This window comes from Oncorhynchus mykiss, chromosome 23 (genome assembly GCF_013265735.2).
Source record: "Oncorhynchus mykiss isolate Arlee chromosome 23, USDA_OmykA_1.1, whole genome shotgun sequence".
Lineage (NCBI taxonomy): Eukaryota > Metazoa > Chordata > Actinopteri > Salmoniformes > Salmonidae > Oncorhynchus > Oncorhynchus mykiss.
This window is the reverse complement of record NC_048587.1, coordinates 16,685,792-16,708,893: the sequence shown is the minus strand read 5'-3', so window position 1 is coordinate 16,708,893 and position 23,102 is coordinate 16,685,792. Positions and strand designations below refer to the sequence as shown.

The 23,102-nt window shown below is 45.9% G+C and overlaps 1 protein-coding gene across 6 annotated transcripts in view; it reads left to right on the top strand.

Moving 5' to 3' along the window:
* Positions 1 to 23,102, top strand: part of LOC110502345 (EMAP like 4) — a 90,634-nt gene that overhangs the window by 55,149 nt on the left and 12,383 nt on the right. For 3 of the 6 annotated variants that reach the window (XM_021580292.2, XM_021580289.2, XM_036960893.1), the window contains exons 3-22: positions 521 to 662; positions 1,364 to 1,585; positions 4,114 to 4,254; positions 4,597 to 4,622; positions 6,645 to 6,680; positions 9,542 to 9,665; positions 9,895 to 10,044; positions 10,709 to 10,778; positions 11,687 to 11,797; positions 12,611 to 12,706; positions 12,817 to 12,951; positions 13,799 to 13,934; positions 15,460 to 15,611; positions 15,759 to 15,884; positions 16,470 to 16,601; positions 16,858 to 16,925; positions 17,066 to 17,154; positions 17,283 to 17,380; positions 21,637 to 21,724; positions 21,968 to 22,066. In XM_021580292.2, coding sequence (XP_021435967.2) covers positions 521 to 662; positions 1,364 to 1,585; positions 4,114 to 4,254; positions 4,597 to 4,622; positions 6,645 to 6,680; positions 9,542 to 9,665; positions 9,895 to 10,044; positions 10,709 to 10,778; positions 11,687 to 11,797; positions 12,611 to 12,706; positions 12,817 to 12,951; positions 13,799 to 13,934; positions 15,460 to 15,611; positions 15,759 to 15,884; positions 16,470 to 16,601; positions 16,858 to 16,925; positions 17,066 to 17,154; positions 17,283 to 17,380; positions 21,637 to 21,724; positions 21,968 to 22,066 — 2,241 coding nt within the window. The remainder of the gene's footprint in view (positions 1 to 520; positions 663 to 1,363; positions 1,586 to 4,113; positions 4,255 to 4,596; positions 4,623 to 6,644; positions 6,681 to 9,541; positions 9,666 to 9,894; positions 10,045 to 10,708; positions 10,779 to 11,686; positions 11,798 to 12,610; positions 12,707 to 12,816; positions 12,952 to 13,798; positions 13,935 to 15,459; positions 15,612 to 15,758; positions 15,885 to 16,469; positions 16,602 to 16,857; positions 16,926 to 17,065; positions 17,155 to 17,282; positions 17,381 to 21,636; positions 21,725 to 21,967; positions 22,067 to 23,102) is intronic. The other 3 variants (XM_021580290.2, XM_021580293.2, XM_021580294.2) reach the window with 3 other exon arrangements.

Sequence of the window (23,102 nt, the reverse complement as noted above, 5' to 3'; positions counted from 1 at the left end):
AAAGAGTCTTAATAACAGGACGTTGGGCCAACGAGCCTCCTGAACCACTTCAATGCTCCTTGGCATAGATTCTACAAGTGTCTGGAACTCTATTGGAGGGATGTGACACTGTTCTTCCACAAGAAATTCCATCATTTGGTGTTTTGTTGATGGTGGTGGAAAACACTGTCTCGGGCACCTATCCAGTATCTCCCATAAGTCTTCAATTGGGTTGAGATCTGGTGACGGGGAGAGAGAGACACGCACACCATTTAAACCCCCTATGCTCCTTTGAGACCCTCTTTCAAAGTCACTGAGATCTTCTAGCCTCGCTAGCCAAAATAATGGGCAACTGGGCATTTTATACATGACCCTAAGCATGATGCAAGGTTAATCATCTCAGGAACCGCACCTGTGTTGGAAGCACCTGCCTTCAATATAATTTGTATCCTTCATTTGCTCAAGTGTTTTGGCAGTTACTTTTATATACTGCGTCGGTTTTACTGTCCCCTCTGACTGTGCTCTCTCCTGCCCATTGTAGGCCAGACTCCCCTGCGCGAGGCCTACTCTATGTCCTGCATCGCCAACGGCAGCTCCAGCAGCCGCAAGCCCAGCCACAGAGACCGAGACAGCTCCACAGTTTCCGTCACCAGGAAGGATACCTTCTCCTCAGCTGCCAAGAGGTACTACACACTCGTAAAGTTACATACGCTACACACACACACACACACACACACACACACACACACAACATTCAAAAACAGTCATTGCACAACTCTAGACTTGCTTGTATCAGATGGGCAGCCATTGTTGCAGAGCCTGTATTGATATTTTTTTTGCTTTGAAACGCCACATTAATTCCTCCCAGAAAAGAAACTGTTGAATGTTGATCACGTGTTTAACTTTCTCCCTTGCAGCTTGCAGTTATTCAGCAGAATAAAGCCTATACACTTCCCTGGTTCTTTCAGGACAATGACGTAGTGATGGAGTACCTGTCACCGCATGTAGCTAAGCCTATGGCTAAGCATTGCTGAGCACGTCCTCGATGAGTAACTAGATATTAATCAAATATACTGACCTCAGCTATTCACTGCTTATGCAGGAAGTTGAGGCTTTGCAGGTCTCTCAGTAGTGAAGGCTGAGGGTAGAAGTTGCCCAGATCTAGGATCATTTTACCGTCAACGGTGTCCTGATATACCCCTGTGTTTCGTTATTTGTCACTATTTGTCCTCCTATATATATCCCACCTGTTTGTGTACCCATGTCTCTACTGGTTGTGTCCCCATGTACCCATGTCTCTACTACTGGTTGTGTCCCCATGTCGCCACTGGTTGTGTTCCGCTGTTTGGTTATCCTCTGGTTGACCCCCTGGTTGTCTCCACAGCGGTCAGACAGCGGAGAGGAAAAAGGACAAGCCTCAGATGGAGGGCATCAAGGAGAAGGAGGAGTGGCCCTCCCAGCCCAACCAGGCTAACGATAAACCCTCCCCTGCCAGCCCCGTACAGCCCTCTCCGTCCCCCTCCGTCTCCAGCCACCCCCCATCACCCCACCCCCCTCAGTCCCAAAGGCAGGCCCCGGAGAGCAAGGGCACCTCCCCAGCCAAAAGGTTCCTAAGATTGCCCACTTTGATCGTCGATTGCCCCCCCCCCCCCCCCCCACCTTACCAATGCAATGCCCTCCGACACTCTGAATGCTCATGACTTTAGCTTTTACCCTTTGACTGGTTGGCATGCTTCTTTAGATCACTTTCATTTTTGTACCCATTTTGGTTATTAACCTATTCTCTCTCTTCTCTGTCTCTCACCTGTACTTTCAGCAATCGTTCCCTGTAGAGACTCCGCCACTGCAGACCTTAGCTTCTCAAACTGCATCAATTATTTTTTAGACTAGTAGGAATGGTTAGCATTTGACCCTTCTGCACTCATCTGCAACAGTTTGAGCCCTCTCTCCATTAGGAATAGGAGAGACCCTATCTGTCATGTACTAGCTGTGCTTCGTACCATTCAGGACACCCACTCGGATGCATACACACACACACACACACACCAGCCCTAGACTCTCACACACACGCCAACACACACGCTCCAGACCGACTGCTCTCACTAATCGAAGCACTGCCTTCGCACTCATTACCCATAACACAGATCAATATAAATTATTCTCAGAAACATTGAGAACCAATTAAGTTTCACAAAGAGTACCCGTGAACCCATCGTTGCCCATTAGACTGGGCAAGTGACAGGATATTAGTCAGGGCCGCTGCTGTGCCAAGAACGTTAGCCCGGAAAAGTCATCCGCTGGCAAGTGTGTGTGTGTGTGTCAAAAAATCTGAAATGGGCCAGGCTTCTAAGCAGCGCAGTGCACAGTCGGGGCTCTTTCTGGGGATGAGTATTATAGGGTGATATTTAACTCTTAAATGGTCCTTTCCCATGCTATTCAATCCTCTGGTTGGATTGAAAGTATCAAGTGCGCTTCTGTTCCTATTTTTGAAGATGTGAGTGGACCATTCAGGGCTTTTAACCAACAGACACAGAGTGTACAAAACATTAAGAACACCTTCCTAATATTGATTTGCACCCCGTTTTGGCCTCAGAACAGCCTACATTCGTCAGGTCATGGACTCTACAAGGTTTCGAAAGCGTTCCACAGGAATTCTGGCCCATGTTGACTCCAATGCTTCCCAGAGTTGCGTCAAGTTGGCTGGATGTCCTTTGGGTGGTGGACCATTCTTGATACACGTGGGAAACTGTTGAGTGTGAAAAACCCAGCAGCATTGCAGATCTTCACACACTCAAACTGGTGTCCCTGGCTCCTAGTACCATACCCCGTTTGTGGGTAAGACGTACAAATGTACACAACCCATGTCTCAATTGTCTTAAGGCTTAAATATCTTTCTTGAACCTGTCCTCTGCCCTTCATCTACACTGATTTTGAAGTTCATTTAGCAAGTGACATCAATAAGGGATCGTAGCTTTCACCTGGATTCGCCTGGTCCGTCTGTGTCATGGAAAGGGCAGGTGTTCTTAATGTTTTCTACACTCTGTAGAGCAATGATACTGTACCAGTACTGCGTACGTGCGTGCGTGTAGTAGGGTTATGGAGAAATTCTGTGCGGGCTAGGTTGTTATTTTCCCGCCAAATTCCATGCAGGCAGTTAGAATAAGCAGAGGATGTCTGGGTGTCTTTACCTTCCTGTCCCTGTCTCTCCCTCACCGCACAGTAGATAAGGAGAGAGTACAGACTCTGTAAATGAAGCAGTGTAACGTTGTTGAACCACCACCGCTCCCCCAACATTCAGCCCCAGTCCTATCTGCCCCCTCAGTGTCACTATGGCCCCCTGGAGGTAGAACAAAACGCCATGTTCTTCACGCTCATGCTCTTTCTCTCTCTCTCTCTCTCTCTCTCTCTCTCTTGCTGTTCTCTCTCTCTCTCTCTCTCTCTCTCTTGCTGTTCTCTCTCTTGCTGTTCTCTCTCTTCTCTAGCCATTCTCTAAACCTTCCATTCTTCACTTGACTTGCAGTGTTATTCTTACAGCCAAACTCACTGACCTCCTCTGTCTGCTGAAGCCTGGGGAGGGGTTTGACTTGTTCTGCCAGCCTGTGTGTACTAACCTGTGACTGGGGTGGGCTTTCCCCTGTGTGCCCGGCTACATCAGCAGGTATCGATTCTACCCCTGAGGGTTGCCTGCTACTCACCTGGGTACCTCCTGAGGCATCTGTATCTCTGCATTTGCGCGCGTCTGTTTCAGGTCCAGATTAACCCTAAAAAGATGCGTACCATGAGTGAAATAATTCCATTTGAATTAAGTGCATTAAAGGTACAGTGTTTTTCTTTTCCTTGTCAGGTCACTTGGTGGCCTGGTCAGGTTCAGGCTCTGGGCTGTACTTTTAATGTATATGGCATAAAACTGCAACAAACAAAAATATGTAGTTCACCGTTGCACACTTTTAATGCACTTTTTACAGTTCTACTAATTGAACAAATTCAAGAAACTCACCATGGCACTCATCCATACTCCAGCTTTCTTTCTGTCTAGCCAACTGTCTTTCTCTCTTCCCCTCTCTATCCGTCTCTGTGGTATAAAACAAACTGTTTATTTTTTTTGTGTGCACCCTGTACCCTCTGTGTGTGTAGGGGTCACAGTGCGAAGCGAGGCACGGGAATGGAGCGTTCACAGAGTAGTACCTGGGAGAGTGGCGAGGAGAGCAGGAACAAGCTGGTGAAGGCTGCTTCCACCTCCAAACTGCTGGCCAAGGTGGTGAAGAATGCAGACAAGTGAGTGGCTGATGGGACGCGCTTCACAAATCTGTTGTAAACATAGGTGTGAAAGTGTAATGCAAGTACGGTGATGCACAATAATTGAATTCCGGTCTATGTTTTGTACTAAGAGGTGAGCCTGCATTTCGTTCATGGGGTATTCATTAGCTAGAGAGTTTCTTTTCAGATAGTGTAATATCATCCAAGAATCGCCCCTTAATTCCCTATATTGTGTTCATCCAAAGTCCCTCCCTAATAGAGAACGCTGTTAAATTGGCCCAGCTGTCAGATAACCTTTACTTGTTTTGTACTCTCAAATCACAGTCTGACCTTGATTGTTATTTCTCCATTCTCGTCCAGGCATAAAGACCCAGTGATCAGCCAAGGTGAATATACTCTCTCTTCTAAGTTCGTCATCCACCGCTGCGTAATGGAACCGCTAGAGCTACAGTGGGGAGAACAAGTATTTGATACACTGCCGATATTGCAAGTTTTCCTACTTACAAAGCATGTAGAGGTCTGTAATGTATACCATAGGTACACTTCAACTGTGGGAGATGGAATCTAAAACAAAAATCCAGAAAATCACATTGTATGATTTTTAAATAATTAATTTGCATTTTATTGCATGATATAAGTATTTGATACATCAGAAAAACATAACTTAATATTTGGTACAGAAACCTTTGATGGCAATTACAGAGATCATACGTTTCCTGTAGTTCTTGACCAGGTTTGCACACACTACAGCAGGGATTTTGACCCTCTCCTCCATTCCTCCATACAGACCTTCTCCAGATGCTTCAGGTTTCGGGGCTGTCGCTGGGTAATACGGACATTCAGCTCCCTCCAAAGATTTTCAATTGGGTTTAGGTCTGGAGACTGGCTAGATCAATCCAGGACCTTGAGATGCTTCTTATGGAGCCAATCCTTAGTTGCCCTGGCTGTGTGTTTCGGGTCGTTGTCATGCTGGAAGACCCAGCCACAACCCATCTTCAATGCTCTTACTGAGGGAAGGAGGTTGTTGGCCAAGATCTCCTGATACATGGCCCCATCCATCCTCCCCTCAATACGGTGCAGTCGTCCTTTCCCCTTTGCAGAAAAGCATCCCCAAAGAATTATGTTTCCACCTCCATGCTTCACGGTTGGGATGGTGTTCTTGGGGTTGTACTCATCCTTCTTCTTCCTCCAAACACGGCGAGTGGAGTTTAGACCAAAAAGCTATATTTTTGTCTCATCAGACCACATGACCTTCTCCCATTCCTCCTCTGGATCATCCAGATGGTCATTGGCAAACTTCAGACGGGCCTGGACATGCGCTGGCATGAGCAGGGGGACCTTGCGTGCGCTGCAGGATTTTAATCCATGACGGCGTAGTGTGTTACTAATGGGTTTTCTTTGAGACTGTGGTCCCAGCTCTTTTCAGGTCATTGACCAGGTCCTGCCGTGTAGTTCTGGGCTGATCCCTCACCTTCCTCATCACCCCACGAGGTGAGATCTTGCACGGAGTCCCAGACCGAGGGTGATTGACCGTCATCTTGAACTTCTTCCATTTTCTAATAATTGCGCCAACAGTTGTTGCCTTCTCACCAAGCTGCTTGCCTATTGTCCTGTAGCCCATCCCAGCCTTGTGCAGGTCTACAATGTTATCCCTGATGTCATTACACCCTCTCTGGTCTTGGCCATTGTGGAGAGGTTGGAGTCTGTTTGATTGAGTGTGTGGACAGGTGTCTTTTTATACAGGTAACGAGTTCAAACAGGTGCTGTTAATACAGGTAATGAGTGGAGAACAGGAGGGGTTCTTAAAAAAACTAGCAAGTCTGTGAGAGCTGGAATTCTTAATGGTTGGTAGGTGATCAAATACTTATGTAATGCAATAAAATGCAAATTAATTACTGAAAAATCATACAATGTGATTTTCTGGATTTTTGTTTTAGATTCTGTCTCTCACAGTTGAAGTGTACCTATGATAAAAATTAGACATCTACATGTTTTGTAAGTAGGAAAACCTGCAAAATCGGCAGTGTATAAAATACTTGCTCTCCCCAATGTGTGTACTGCGGTATACCGACACAATTGGCACATCTGTTGACAACCAGATCGTTTATTAATTCAGCTGTACAATAGGATGCAATATAGCCCTAAAGTGTGCTCTCGTTGGGCTTATGAAAACGCTGTGCTGTACTGTGTAGCTTTGAGAGTATCTTTTTTAGGTAAGAGAAGAGCTGTATATCAAAGCCTTAGCGTCTTGTTGTTCCTTCCAAACATGTCCCCTTTCCTTCCACATAGTCCTTCATCCTATTGTGTAGACCCAACTAGTCATCGTTGCTGTCTTCAGATCATTCTAGCTCTTCTCCCCTGTGTACTATCGTTGTGTGTGAGTGACATTGTTTCTGTCTCATGACCAGCCAAAATGTCAACCCGTGAGAAAAACAGCCAAGCAGGTAAGTTGTCAGATAGCGAGGAGAGCTGCCAGCCTTGGGACGAGCGCTTGCCCCACCCTCTCTGCTTTTTGGCTTGTCTATCTAACTCTGACATTCTCTTTATCATGTCAAACACAGACAGAATCTCTCTCTTTCTCAATCCCCCCCCTCCCTCTACCTCCTCACCCTCCTCCATTTATTGTCATCAGGCGATGCCCGACATAAAAGGCATAGCTGTGCCAGTATGCCCTGCCCCGCCTTTGCCACTTAGCAGAGTGTCGTCTGGTTAAAAGTGTCCCACTCTTGCTCAGAAAGGTTGCTTCTGGTCATGTGAGGAAGGTGGTTGGTCCTGAGTCTGCTGGCTGGGGTGCTCGTTTACCTCCACAGACACACTTTGGACTGGAATTCAGCTAGTTCAACGAATTCAGCCATTTCCTGGCATTATTGACCACAGACACAGTACATCTGGAGAGTATTCAGGCCACTTGACTTTTTTCCCGTTGTGTAACGTTACGGCCTTATTCTGAAAATTGATTAAATAAACATTTTCCTCATCAATCTACACACAATACCCCATAATGACAAAGCCGGTGCAACCTGTTTCCATTTATCATCCTTGATGTTTCTGCAACTTGATTGTAGTCCACTTGTGGTAAATTCAGTTCATTGGACATGATTTGGAAAGGCACACACCTGTCTATATAAGGTTCCACAGTTGACAGTGCATGTCAGATCAAAAACCAAGCCATGAGGTCGAATGAATTGGCTGTGGAGCTCCGAGACAGGACTGTGTCGGGGCACAGATCTGGGGAAGGGTACCAAAATATTTCTGCAGTATTGAAGGTCCCCAAGAACACAGTGGCCTCCATCATTCTTAAATGGAAGAAGTTTAGAACCCCCAAGACTCTTCCTAGAACTGGCCGCCCGGCCAAACTGAGCAATCGGGAGAGAAAGGCCTTGGTCAGGCAGGTGACCAAGAACCCGATGGTCACTCTGACAGAGCTCCTCTGCAGGGATGGGAGAACCTTCCAGAAGGACAACCATCTTTGCAGCACTCCACAAATCAGGCCTTTTATAGTAGAGTGGTCAGACTGAAGCCACTCCTCAGTAAAATGCACATGACAGTCTGCTTGCAGTTTGCCAAAAGGCACCTAAAGGACTCTTAGACCATGATAAACCAGATTCTCTGATCTGATGAAACCAAGATTGAACTCTTTGGACTGAATGCAAAGTGTCACGTCTGGAGGAAACCTGCATGGTGGTGGCAGCATCATTCTCTGGGGATGTTTTTCAGTGGCAAAGATGAACGCAGCGAAGTACAGAGAGATCATTGATGAAAACCTGCTCCAAAGCACTCACGACCTCAGACTGGGGGCGACGGTAGAGGCAACGCAGGAGTGGCTTCGGGACAAGTCTTTGAATGTCCTGGCCCAGCCAGAGCCCGGACTTGAAACCGATCGAACACCTCTGGAGACACATGAAAATAGCTGCTCAGTGACGCTCCCCATCCAACCTAACAGAGCTTGAGAGGATTTGCAGTGAAGAATGGGAGAATCTCCCCAAATACAGGTGTGCCAAGCTTGTAGCGTCATACCCAAGTAGACTCGAGACTGTAATCGCTGCCAAAGGTGCTCCACCAAAGTAAAGTGTCTGAATACCTGTTTTTGCTTCGTCATTATGGGGTTATGGGGATTTGTGTGTAGATTGAGGGGGAAAAAACAATGTAATTAATTTTAGAGTAATAAAGCTGTAACGTAATGTGGAAAAAGTGAAGGGGTCTGAATACTTTCCGAATGCACTGTGCAGTAGGGGGAATGGATTAGTTAAGAAGAATACTGCAGACAATGGCTAAACTTATTACAGTGTCCAAGGCAGTGTGTTGGCCTTTAGTGATACCAGTACATTCTGACTAGTAATAACTAGGTAGGTCCTGGGATGAATTCTGGCCCTTCAGTTTGAGTCTACTGTATGCTCCTCCTCAATCTGGGAAAACTGGAAGAAAGCCCTCGCTCTATTTTGTGAGTTTGGCCCCCGTCCAACCATCTCCCTTTCGTCCTCTCTCACTAGGAGAGTAGAAACGCACACATTCCACTGATCCCTGTCTACCACTAATCTACCCCCCCTCACCCCCCTCCTTTTGCTCTCTTTTCCCTATCTTTTCTTTTTTTCTCTCCCCCCGTCACGTTTTCTTATTTCAGCTGAGTTTGGGGTTGCTGACTCGCTGCTTTGCTCCACTGCACGGCATCCGACGCTTCTCTCTGTCTGACTCGCCCTCTATCTGTATATCTATCTCGGTCTATGCAGTATCTCATCCCTGGATGAGTGGAAAGCACGTGCACCACACTAACTGAACTCTTTAAGGTTTTCAAGGCTTTTGTAGGTTTTTATGTTAAAAAAACCGAAGGCCAGGGACACACAAAAAATAAGTGTAAGTGGTTGTGTGTGACGGTGCGGAGGGTGTTGAGCAGTCACGCTGCAGATATCTTTGGGTTCGTGGACTAAAGTCATGTCATGCACTCTCACTTACGCTCTCTGACTCATGACTCTATATGAACCATTATTAAACAAGAGGTATTTGTCTGACCCACAGTCATTTTTAATGCTTTACCGTAACAGGGTTTTCTGTTAAGGGGAAACATGAACCACCACTACTCAGGCCTGCTTCTTTGAGTGTTTGCTCTAGCCTGCCTGAATACTTTCAAATAGTATTTGAAAGTACTTATACTTGCTTATACTTATACCTGTGCTAATACTGTATTTTGAATGTGTTTGCAAAAGCACGGGTTTAGTGTTACCAGAATCCCTCTCTATGTAGCGAGTCAAAATGGCGATCGTGATATAGCTTGCTATAAAAAAAAATGTTTTGTCCGGCTCGTTCGCAGAGGGAGATTACATCAAGATGTTCATGCGAGGTCGCCCCATCACTATGTACATCCCTGCGGACGTGGAGAACTATGAAGACGTGCGCACAGAGCTGCCTCCGGAGAAACTCAAACTTGAGTGGGTGTATCCTTTCTTCTTGGCGGTGCCTGGTCCCAAATACTGTTACTCCGTGTGTCCCTGGCCTTCGGTCTCTCCCTCTTGTCTGTCTGTGGGTCCCTGGGCTCGGCGACAGATGTCCAAAGCAAAAAGGTGGAGGCCTTATAGGTCTTCACTTTCGACCTGTCCAGTTGTTTTCACGTGGCAGATGATGGAAAGGAGAATACTGTTGTGGTTCCTTGAGTCCTTATGTCAGGTATGGCTACAGGGGGAGAGACTGCAGAGCCAACGTGTACCTGCTCCCTACAGGGGAGAGTGTATACTTCATAGCCTCCGTGGTCGTGCTCTTCAACTACGAGGAGAGAACACAGCGCCACTACCTTGGCCACACTGACTGTGTCAAATGGTGAGCTGGTAGTATTGGTCAGCCTTCGTTGTGTAGTATCAGGTAATGAATTCCTACAGTAGCTTATACACACCATCACGGGCTGTGTATTCTGCATACAGTAGATACACTAGATTCAGATGATACAACAATGTGTCCCCCAGGGTCTGAATAATGTTCAAACACCTCATTACAAAACCTTTTTAATGTAGATTAAGCAAATAGTTGTCACAGACACGATGGTTCAGCTTAACTGTCTCCAGGTTCCATCCTCTCAGAGGCCTCTTAGAATAAAGACTATGCAAATGAGATATACACGTCTTCTGTCTGGGTGGAAGAGACAAATTAGTCCTTGTGCTGGCAGAACCCTGATTCAAAACTGCCTTTGTTTGAAACGAAAAGCCTCACTTCCTCCCATCAGGCTGTGTGCCAGACAGGCAAACGGGTCAGCTCAGTCTAGCAGCTCCCTCTCAACTTAATTTTACATCTGACATACTCCTCTCATTACGACGGATTGTTTTTGACTGTAGGGGTTTTCAATAGGGAGGTAGTTTACGACATACAAAAATAAATGTTATTGGTTTGACAATCTATTCATGTTTTTGTGTCTCATTTCTATCCGTCTATGATTTTCTCTTGCTCTCTCACTCTCTCTCTCTGTCTCACTCTCCGTTTAACTCACTAGCCTTGCTGTTCATCCCGATAAGATCCGCATTGCCACGGGACAGATTGCGGGAGTGGACAAGGATGGCCGGGTGAGTCACACTCCCACCACCTCACCCATTACTAACCCCCTGACTTCCTGCTAGCTAAATGCTTTAATAGTATGTTCGCATGTGTGATATTTCTTTGTTCATGTACATTTCATGTTTGTTCCTCTGGATTTAGGAGCACATATGCTGTTTTCTTTCCTATCATTCATACACACACACACACACACAATGGGCAAGTCACAGGGCTCAAATGTCACCTATGTAACGCCATGGGTTTTTCCAAGTGAGTTTAGTAGTCTTATTCCAGCCCGCCGAATACGGCGAGACACCTGTGGTTGTGTTGAACAGCATAATCCTTGTTTGCACGAGGTCTCTTCTTGTGTACGGTTATAGTATTTCTGCTCGCGTTTTGCACAATCAGGCTCACTCACGTCTTTGACAGGCACAGACCCAGACACAGGTGCTCCATATTTACTCAACCACACCAACAATCAGTGCGCTCATGCAACTAATTATATTTAAGCTCTCTGGGTCTAAACATGCCAAACTGCCTCTAACCTTCCTGGAAGGACTCTGTAGAAGAGTATCCTGCCTGTCAGCCAGCCTGGATCCCGCACCACTCACTCACTGACTACTTGTTAGTCTTTCTCAAATTTTTTCAAAAAAATTGCTTCCTTTCCTCACCTCCTTCCCCCATTCCATCATGACCACTGATCTTAGAGGATATGATAGATGAAAAGCAATTTGGGTGGGAATCTGTCCAGTCCTTTTATCTACAAAAAAGATGTTTGTGTTCTCTTCTCCTCCTCACCTACCAGTGATTTGTGAAGGGAAGGAAACAAGGAAAGGATGCTGTGAAAAGAGTATACTGCAAATGCAGCCATAGTGTCTGAGTTTGGCTGCAGTGATGGCTTGTTATATCATGTGTATCTCCTCTTCTCCCTCTTTAGCCGCTGCAGCCCCACGTGAGGGTGTGGGACTCGGTGAGCCTGTCCACCCTGCAGGTCATCGGCCTGGGCACGTTTGAGAGAGGGGTGGGCTCCCTGGCCTTCTCCAAGGCGGTGGGTACCCGTAGCACCTCTAATGGTATAATCCAGGAAGTGTTAGTCATTATGCGATTTGTGGGAACTGGTGAAGTACATTAAATGAAACCCCATTCTGTCTGGGAAGGGTCCATATCACAACGCATCTGATAGATCACACACTCACATCACAGCCAGTGGATCTAGATTAGAGGTTCTACTCAGTTCTGGGGTTCTAGGTGCTGTGTGTTTCTGGACTGAGCCTTTTCATAATCAGGCTAGTTGGCCAGACTGGTGTTATTGCGGTATTGAATACATCAATAGGTTCTCTAATCAGTAGTAGTTTAATGTTCCTATTCTCTCTTTGTCCTCAGTTAGCACATTCCGGAACACAGCTTTTAATGTCTGGCTCCCTTCAGACGCAAACCGACAAACACACCGTGACCCATTTCCCATACAAACAAACACAGTTACGCATTCTAAGTGATTCATTATCCCCTTATGTGATCAAAGGTCTAACTAAGCAGTGGATTTTCCCTATCAAATAATGGTAAAGCTTGAATGAAGGTGATCTTATGCTGTTGTCGATACCATTATGCCAAGTCTACTCCATGGCTAACCACTTAGAAGAGTATTGTTTAGTCCTGCCTGCTTTATGGCCATTTTGCAACATGTGGATTCATCTTTAGATTTCCATGCCCTCTCACTTACATACATACTGTATCTGTGAATATGTAGGCCTAAACTGGAATTATATTATTATGTTATGCCATGTTAACTGCATTGCAGACAATAGGATCTGTGTTTCATACAAGCTTTGCTGACGTGACATACCCTGCCTTTCTCCTACAGGACTCCGGTACACACCTGGCAGTGATTGATGATTGTAACGACCACATGTTGACTGTCTGGGACTGGCAGAAGAAATCCAAAATTGCTGAAATCAAGGTCCGGGAAACCTGGGGTGTTTTTATGCGGTGCAATTCTGCCTAAAATACGTAAAGCATTTGATTTGGTTCTGAAATAGATTTTGTTTTTGACTGTTTCACCTCCTCTAGTCTACAAATGAGGTGGTCCTTGCGGTGGAGTTCCACCCTACTGATGCCAACACCATAGTAACCTGTGGCAAGTCACACATCTTCTTTTGGACCTGGGCTGGCACCTCGCTGGCACGCAAGCAGGGCATCTTCGGGGTGAGGACATTTTTCCACTTGTCCAGTTCTTAAAAACTTAAATTACTTAAAAATATCCACTCGAGCCAAGCTGATCTGTCGCTCTGTAAAAAATAAAACAAATAATAGCAAGCAAACATATGTGCTTAGCTCACAACATAACGACAAAGACGATGTCAGCAATGCAATATTGACGGACAACGTAGGCTACTACAACGCCCCATAGACAGACAAACTAGATTGATGGCTAGAACAACAATGACTAGCTAATTACGAATTCTGATTCACACAATATGTTTGTGGAGAGAAGGGGAGATGGGCCGAGTGAAAACGGAGCCGTATGGGAAGCCGGGCTTGTTATAATCCAATCGTGGCAGCAGATTCAACCTACACCCTGCCCATTTCTTTACAGACAGCCGAACTGGCCAATTTACTTATTTAAGACCGCACAGCCCTTCACACTGCGACAGAGAGATGCGTGCTGGGAGAAAAGGGTGGAACGGCAGCCCGCAATTCAGGGCCCGAATGAGCACATGCAGAACCGCCCCGAATTGCGGCCTGCAGTTGTACACAATTGTGCTGGGAGCTGACCATACATTTTTTCAGAACATGGATAGTTACAAAAAAAAAAAAAAAAAATCACAATCGTATTTGGAAAATTCTCCATTCGCTATGATACTTGTTTTGTCCGAGTACTCTCCACACCCCTACGTGTCACCAAAAGTGAAAAACTTAAAAACAATGTGACGCTAGAATGTAACGTATACCTTTACCCATACATGAATACAGTCTCTTTCTCTGCACTAAACACAGACGACAATTATTACACAGACATTTCATTCTCCCGTCTCCCCCTGTCCCGTTTCAGAAATACGAGAAGCCCAAGTTCGTTCAGTGTCTGGCCTTCCTCAACAACGGGGACATCCTGACTGGAGACTCTGGAGGCGTCATGTTGATATGGAGCCGGAGCACAGTGGAGCCGGCCCCAGGGAAAGGCCCCAAAGGTACACCGTACACCTTCTAGCTTACACTGTACCTTGAACATCACAAACGGACTCCCTCGACCTAGTGGAGCCGGCCCCAGGGAAAGGGATCCAAAGGTACACTATCACACAATACCTCATATACCTTCCACTGTACTTTAAACCTCGCAGGCAGTCCCTACACCCGGCCGTATAGTGCTACAGTACTGATGGCACGGTTGATTGGAGCACGGTGCTTTCTAACACCAGGAGTGCGGGTTTGGTTCCCTCGCAAGCCATGTGAAGCCTACTGAATATTTGTTTTAAACTTTAGTCACTTTGGGAAAAACCGTCTGACCATTTATCGTACATGCCCACATGAGTAACACAAGTGGTGAAACCTTCCCAGTGAGTCTCAGCCACAGAGGAGAGCGACTGGAAGAGGGTGGTTTGAGACTGGCGAAACGAAAACAGCCTTTGAAGGAGAGACACGGAAGGGAAAATAAAAGTGTGGCGGGGGAAGGAGAGTGGGTGTGCGTGTTGGCAGGCCAGAGTGCCCGGGGGACGGAGGGTGTTGGGGAAGGTTTGAGCAGTAATAGTTTTGGTTGTGGCGTACAGGGGAACTGGATGAGCAGGGCTAGGGCCAGGTGCCATGGATAAAAACTGTTCATCTCTTTTTGTTTACCTGAGCGTCCCCGGTGGCTAGACGGTGGGAATGCATGTGTCTCACAGGAACTTGGTTTCACCTTTTTAATTGGGGAGGACGGGGCTCGTGGTACGGGCTGGAGCGGAATCAGTGGAACGGTATCAAATGGATCAAACACATGAACTTGTACTGTTTTTTTGATCCCGTTCCATTTGCTCTGTTCCTGCCATTATTATGAGCCGTTCTCCCCTCAGCGGGCTCCTGTGACGCGTGTACAGTATGTGTGTGTGCGCGGGAATGCTTGATTGAGTGTGTGGGTCCACATCTGTCTGAGCTCTGCAGGGATGAAGGTCATGCCAGTGTGGGGGAGCACAAGCGATACAGAAACACTTATCTGATGCACGTTAATTCTACACGCACCCTCCCAATGCCACACAATATTACCCCCATTGAGAATTCCACTGCCTCAGGTTCAGTGTAACTAGCCTTGAGGAATGGGCCTCCCTCGCTGTGCATCTGTCTGTGTTGTCAGCAGAGAATATCTTGTAACAGGAGGAGGGATCATCAGAATGTGGAGAATGTAGACACATCAAACCTAGACCACGCGCGCACACAGACGTGCGTGCTCGCACTCATTCGAACATGCCTTCCACAGCTATCTTCTTAACCGCGCGCGCACCCTCTTTCACCCCCCCCTCAAATGCTCCCCTGAGAAAACAACAAGAGCTGGCCTGTAGCGTGGTGTATAAACCACACTAACGAATGTCAACTATTTGTGCTATCCTATTCCCAGAAATCTCTGCTGTGAGCTGTTTTACAAGCCTCTCTCATTCCTCTCCCTCCTCTTTCCTTCTGGGCAATTTTACTTCTCCCCCCCTCTCTGTCTGTCTGTCATTCTGTCCCCCCCCCCACTCCCTGTAGGTGCGTACCAGATCAGTCGTCAGATCAAGGCCCATGATGGCAGTGTGTTCACTCTGTGTCAGATGAGGAACGGGACCCTGCTGACCGGAGGGGGCAAAGACCACAAGATCATCCTGTGGGACCACGGCCTCAACCCAGAGAGGGACATAGAGGTGCCGTCTCGGCCGTGCAGAATGCAACACAGACACGTTCCACCCCAATGCGCCGTGGTTTATGCGCAAAGATACGAATGTAAATATGTCCCATGTTCAGTATGATGAATATGAACGTACATCTCAATGTAGCTGTTTCCCCGGCAGGTCCCTGATCAATATGGAACCATTCGTGCTGTGGCTGAGGGCAAGGGCGAGCAGCTTTTGGTGGGCACGTCGCGTAACTTCGTCCTGAGGGGGACGTTTAATGACGGCTTCCAGGTGGAAGTCCAGGTGAGCGAAGTTTATATTTCTCGCTTTCTATTTCTCTCTCACTGCTGAATAGCTGACTGCCAGCACTACGTGCTCCAGGTGTGTAAAACATCCAGGGTGTGAGAACTAAAGCCAATTGAGGACTGCAGGGCCCTTGCTATGGCAGCTCTGCTGTAGGGATGCCAGTGTCGGCCGCCTCACTAGCTGCCTTCCCAATCGTTTCTTCTCTGTGAGGAAGAGCGATGGAGACGCTGCTATTTTCCAGAGAGCTGCGTGGTAAAACTTTGCATACATTTTCCAGCTTGGCAGAGATATTTATCTCCTCTTTTGAGGGCACCCAACTGAGCCCACCCCCTTCTCCCCTCGTCTGCCCCCTCTTTGAGGCACACTATTCCCATGTGAAGGAGGTCATTCGAGCGTTAGTGGTGGTGTGTTTCCAATGGCTTAGTTGGTTGGAACATGATACTGTGGATTTTGATTCTCCCCATACAGTAACATGGGCGACATACAGAATAGACAGAATATGTGTTAACTACTCTGCAAGCCGTGTTAACTACTCAAGTGTGTCGCATTTTTTTCCCCCAACCTCTGACCTATCGCCCCTAGGGTCACACAGACGAGCTGTGGGGGCTGGCCTCTCACCCCTTCAAGGACCTGTTCCTCACCTGTGCCCAGGACAGGCAGGTGTGCCTGTGGAACTCTGTGGACCACTGCTTGGAATGGACCAGGCTGCTGGATGTAAGAACTAAATATACCTCCCTGTCGGAACTATTCTATACTGCAGATTAAGAATACGCGCTCATTCACTGCCCTTTTTTAGAGTTTTTGTTCACAGACGTAATTGAAATGTTGCTGTACGTTTTTTTTAAAGTTTTTTTTATTGAGATCAAGGCATGCAAACACATTTCGAGTTAGGATTCAGGCCTTACTCAAAAAATGACTTGTATGTATGAATTGCGTCTCTCCCTTCCCTCTTGCTGTTTCTTTCTCTCAGGAGCATGGACACTGTGCAGACTTCCACCCTAGTGGTGCTGTTGTGGCCATCGGTACTCACTCAGGAAAGTAAGTTCAGCTTAACCCTATCTCGAACTCTGAAGCACAGCAGTGGCTATTAATCCCATCTCTTATCGCTCACGCCTGTATGGGAATAGTCCATTCTTCTAAATTTTCGCCGATGTTCTCTTCTCCCCCCCGTGTCCCAGGTGGTACGCCCTCGATGCGGAGACCAGAGACCTGGTGGCCATTCATACAGACGGCAATGAGCAGCTGTCAGTCATACGCTTCTCCGTAGGTGGGTGGAGCTTGTCTTACACCCTATCCTAACCGTAGACTTGGATTTGATGGGAGAATTGTTAAACCAATCAACAGTTAGGGAGGAGAATAAAATATGGTGGATAATTTACCTGTTCCATCCTTCAGATGGCACCCTGCTGGCAGTGGGATCACATGACAACTTCATTTACCTCTACACCGTGTCGGACAAAGGACGCAAGTACACCAGATACGGGAAGTGCATTGTGAGTACATCACCATTAGTTTGTGTGTTTGAAGTGATTAGTATGTGTGTGTGTGTGTGTGTGCGTGTGTGTGTGTGTGTGTGTGTGTGTGTGTGTGTGTGGGGCCCTAGGGAGTGACGTCTCCCTGCAGCTGGAGAGATGGATAGGATCAGTGCTTTCACAGTATGGTAATAACAGAAGAAGCAACAGGAGAGCGAGCGAGCGCGAGATCGAGAGAAAGTCAGTTCAGATGGGGACTGTTGGATAACTGCCAAAATAATGGAGACACATGAGTAAATGAGGGATACAAAGTATATTGAACGCAGGTGCTTCCACACAAGTGTGGTTCCTGAGTTAATTAAGCAATAAACATCCAATCAACATCCCATCATATATAAAAATGCTGGGCATGCCATTATTTTAGCTACCATGGCAATGTCCCCATAGGTTGACAATCCGTGCCCGAGTGTTCACTGAGTGGTATGATGAGCATGAAAATGATGTAAACCATATGCCATGGCCGTCTCAGTCGCCAGATTTCAACCCAATTAAACACTTATGGGAGATTCTGTAGTGGCGCCTGAGACAGTGTTTTCCACCACCATCAACAAAACACACAATTCTAGAATTTCTCATGGAGAATGGTGTCTCATCCCTCCAATAGAGTTGAAGCTGTTCTGGCTCGTATTGGCCCAACACCCTATTAAGACTCTTTATGTTGGTGTTTCCTTTATTTTGGCAGTTACCTGTATATACGTATAGTGATGGGTTTAAATCCAGCAGGTTAGAGGTGAAGGTATACAGATCATGACCAGTAGACTGATCCCATTAGGTCTACGCCAGGGCTGGGCGATATGGCCAAAATATTATACCACAGTATATATTTTTTTTAATTGAATGGTATTTTTCGTTTTTGAATACTGTTCAATTCAACTTCAACCTAAACACATTTCAACCTAAACACATTCAAAATGTAACTAGTACTTTAGGTGTCAGGGAAAATGTATGAAGTTAAAAGTACAGTATTTTCTTTAGGAATGTAGTGAAGTAAAAGTTGTTAAAAATAAAAAATAGCAAAGTACTGATACCAAAAACCGACTTAAGTAGTACTTGAAAGTTATTTTTTACTTAAGTACTTTACACCACTGCTCAATTGTGATAATTTCCACACTGCCACGTAGGGCTGCACGATATAATCTAGGACTTATTTTTAACCAAATGTTGCAATTGCGATTTGACTTGCGAATTAGAGCAAAACTGTTGGAAACATGGAAATATAATGACTATTCTAATTCTATAGTTAGAATATATTAGTGGGAACATTGAATACAGTGTTTGAGATGACAACAAATTAAAATGCCAGGGAGGAGTTATTGTGACAGGGTAGGAACTAAAGTGTTGATAAGTGTTTCCTAGGGGACCCTATAAGCTTTGGCTACATTGCATGTTTTCTCTTAGCTACGTCATGTAGCTAACATATTCTTGCTTTGCAGCATTTATTACTCAGTAAATTTATTAGCTAGATAGATTTGGCATTAGTGGCTAACAATTAGTGTCACAAGATGTAGGGCAACTTTCTAAGCAAAGATAAACTAGCTGTTTGCAGATGTAAGAAACACAAACTAATATAGAACGCTAGTGGATTTATATTAAGAAGCAACATGCAAGATTGTTGCATGTGCTGCATTGACCATGCAGACTGAACGTAAGTGTCTCATGGTTGTGACAGGGGGCGTGGCTAGGTCTGTGTGGAAGGTGGCGCAGAGAGAAAGAGCGGAGAGAGAGATGATTCAAGTAGCGGAGTAAACAATTATAAAAATGGACATTACACATGGTATCACGTTTAACAAACCAAACATAAAAATTCCGGTATAGAAGGTAAAGTAAAAAACCAAACCGGTCCCTGCATCAATACCGGTATATCATAAAATACTGTATACTACCCAGCCCTAGTCTACGCTACAGTGGTCTGGACCCCACAGGGCCAGTGTGAATCACTCCACTGTAGTTTTAAGCCTCCACTTGGCTGCTGCTCAGTCTGCTGTCTCTATTTCTCTTTTATATCCCATGTTCTCTCTCTCTCTCGCTCTGTCACGCACGCATTGGTCCGGCCTCTTTCTTTGTCCCTTGTTTTCCTCTTCTCCCTCTCTTTCATGTCCCTCTCATTCATGTAGTCTCTTTTTCATACATCACACCCGTTTTCTCTCTCTCTCTCTTCCCTGCATCCCTGTGGGCTCATGGTCATCTGTGTGATGGATGCCAATGGTCAGTACCATGCTGCTCAGGTTGTGGTCACGGTCATTGCTTCTGCTGCTTGACCACTATGGTCTTGGTCCAAGGTTAAGCCCCCAGGCAACCTACTGTACATAGCCTTGCAGCCACAGCAGAGTGTGTGGTATAGTGCTTTGTGTGTTTGTTTGTTTTTAATACCAGATCACAGACTAAGTGCATAGCAGTCACGTTTTAGATTTGCTGAAAAATAAGCTTGGGATTGCGTGAGAGAGCATTAAAGCAAGGTTCTCATTTGACGTGTTGGTAATGTATAAAAGACCGTGGGCTCCAGAGGGGAGAAAGACATTGTGGGAAGGTTGGTTTGAGGCGTTTATAGGCGTTGGCAAATGACTGGGCCCTTGTCTGTGAGCACCGCTCCACTGTAAAGCAGTGAGACGCACTGATATTAACTGAGTGTACAAAATATTAAGACCACCTTCCTAATATTTTTGGCTTCAGAACAGCCTCAATTAGTCAGGTCATGGACTCTACAAGGTGTCAAAAGCGTTCCACAGGGATGCTGGCCCATGTTAACTCCAGTGCTTCTCACAGTTATGTCAAGTTGGCTGGATGTCCTTTGGGTGGTGGACCATTCTGATACACACGGGAAACTGTTTATCGTGAAAAACCCAGCAGCATTGCAGTTCTTGACACAAACCTGTGCGCCCGGCACCTACCCCGTTCAAAGGCACTTAAATATTTGGTCTTGCCCATTCACCCTCTGAATGGCACACACAACACAATCCATGTCTAAATTGTCTCGAGGCTTAAAAATCTTCTTTTAACCTGTGTCCTCCCCTTCATCTACACTGATTTGAAATGGATTTAACAAGTGACATCAATAAGGGATCATAGCTTTCACCTGGATTCACCTGGTCCTAATGTTTTGTACTTTCTGTGTATAACTGTTTATGGGGATTTTTAGTGACGCGTAAATATGTATGTCCTGTTTTTCAAATAAATAACTACAGGTTTCTACGTATAAATAGGGAAATGCATAAACAGAGAAATACATAAACTTTGTGTGTGCGCGTCGTTCAGTATGGAATTCAGATTTGTATATGTTTGTGTGAGAAAGTCAGCAGCTGTGGAGTGTCTAGCTTGGCAGGATGTCAGTGACATTCCTGTGTGTAAAAGTGTGCGCGTTTGCATGCATGTGTATGATTGCATGTGTGTATGGGTCTTTGTGTTGGAGGAAAGCCTGCAGACTTGAAGGAAATCAAACCAAGTGCCAAGATAGTCTAACAGAAATTTCCTCCCTGACCCTGAGTGAGGGGGAGGACAGACAGACATGTGTACACACACACACACACACACACACACACACACACGGTGTCTCCTCCTATGGGCTGAGGTGGAAGACTGGAGTTCGCTCCAACTTTTATAAAGGCCAAAATGTCACATGAAATGATGTGCAAAACTAAGTCAGCTGTACTATACTTGCTGTATATGTCCCTAGCTCCATTAAAATACCATTAACTAGGGCCTCCCGAGTGGTGCAGCGGGTCTAAGGCACTACATTGGGGAGCTTGAGGCGTCACCACAGACATGGGTTCGATCCCAGGCTGTGTCACAACTGGCCGTGACAGGGTCGGAGCATAATTGGCCCAGCGCCGTCCAGGTTAGCAGAGTGTTTGGCCGGGGGGGCTTTACTTGACTCATTGTGCTCTAGTGACTCCACGTGGCGGGCCGGGCGCCTGCGGGCTGACACTTAGGTCGTCAGTTGAACAGTGTTTCCTCCGAGACATTGGTGCAGTTGGCTTCCGGCTTAAGCGGCAGGTGTTAAGGAGCGCGGTTAGGCGGGTCATGTTTTGGAGGACGAGTGACTCGACCTTTGCCTGTTGGGGAGTTGCAGCGATAAGACGAGTTTGAAATTGGGTCGCAATTGGATATCACAAAATTGGGGCGAAAAAGTGGGTAAAATACAACAACAACAAAAAATAGACCATTTAGCTGTTTCATCTCTCTAAATCATGTATCAAACTTTCTCACTCTGTGGTTAACAGGGACATTCCAGCTACATCACACATCTTGACTGGTCCCCCGACAACAAGTTCATCATGTCCAACTCAGGAGACTATGAGATCCTCTACTGTGAGTAGAGACGCCTTCAAATGATTGTCATGCTTCAGTGAGACTACAGCTTCATTGATGAAGCCTCATGCTATGTTACTGATCCATGAAGGACTATTTATCCCCCAAAAAATGTGATAAACTTTTTTTTAAATAATCGGGCTAAACCAACGTACAGTGTAGCTCATACCTTTTTGCATTACACTTCTGTTGTGTAGTATCCCCTTAAACTATGCCCTGACTTGGTTCTATCCTTTTTTGCAGGGGACATTCCAAATGGCTGCAAGTACATCCGTAACCGTTCGGAGTGTAAGGACATTGACTGGGCCACCTACACCTGTGTGCTGGGCTACCATGTCTTCGGTCAGTACCTGGGTTATATGGATATGGTGTGGGATGGGTTCTTCTGTTGGGCTTGATTCGTCCTCAAACACGTTGGCACGGTTCTTGGCTGTGCCATGCTAGATTTCTGTGTCTGTGTTTGTGTGTTTTTACTTTCACTGGTGTGGGTTTATAAGCTTCTGTGGTTGTGTGGCTGCAATTTATGTTTCTATGAGTCCTACTACTGAACAGAGTGTGGTTTGGGAGTTTGCACATCAGCAACTTATCGCACGCACTCTTAGACGTTCTGCCTATTGCCCCGGTTTTATTTTCTCTCCCTTCATTCACCCTCTCTTGCTCTACTCCTTTCTTATTCAGTTTTTTTTTTAGATGTCGTACCCAAGTTTGTAGCATTGAAAGGAATTTAAGAGCTCTAATTTGAATAATAGGAATTTAATGTCCTTCCATTCCAACTCTCGTTCTGCTACCAGAATTGTCCCTGCTGTGCTTTTCACTACTGGTTTTGTCCCACTGCAGCATGGTGTGTTATGTGGTATCTCTCTCGTTCTTTTTTTTTTTCTCTCTCCCTCTTTTTTTTTTTTGTCTCTATGTCCATCTTGTTCTCTCACTCACTCACTCACTCACTCACTCACTCACTCACTCACTCACTCACTCACTACCCACCCCAGTTTTTTCTTTCTCTCTTTCGGAGGGACTTGGGCTCAGAATAATAGCCCCACATTAGCCCCCCACTCCAAATATTTCAGTTCTTTATGGGGCTGGAAATATAGTTAACTCTTGACTTTCAGATTTCACAGTTCTCCGCCAGTAGATTGTCTGAGGCTACAACCAGGGGTGTAATGATTAGGCCCCAAAATTAAAGTAGGCAACAAGTCTTGTTGTAATCTGATATCCAGGGGTTAATTGAATTGGGAATTGGGAGGTGTAATTGTTATTTTCGTGAATTCGCCCAATAGGCTAGTGCAATTTTGGTTTCATGTAGGCTTATTGGTATGAAAATAAACACGACTGAATAACTTGCTATTTTACACGTCCTGTTTTTGGCTTCAAAGCCAAT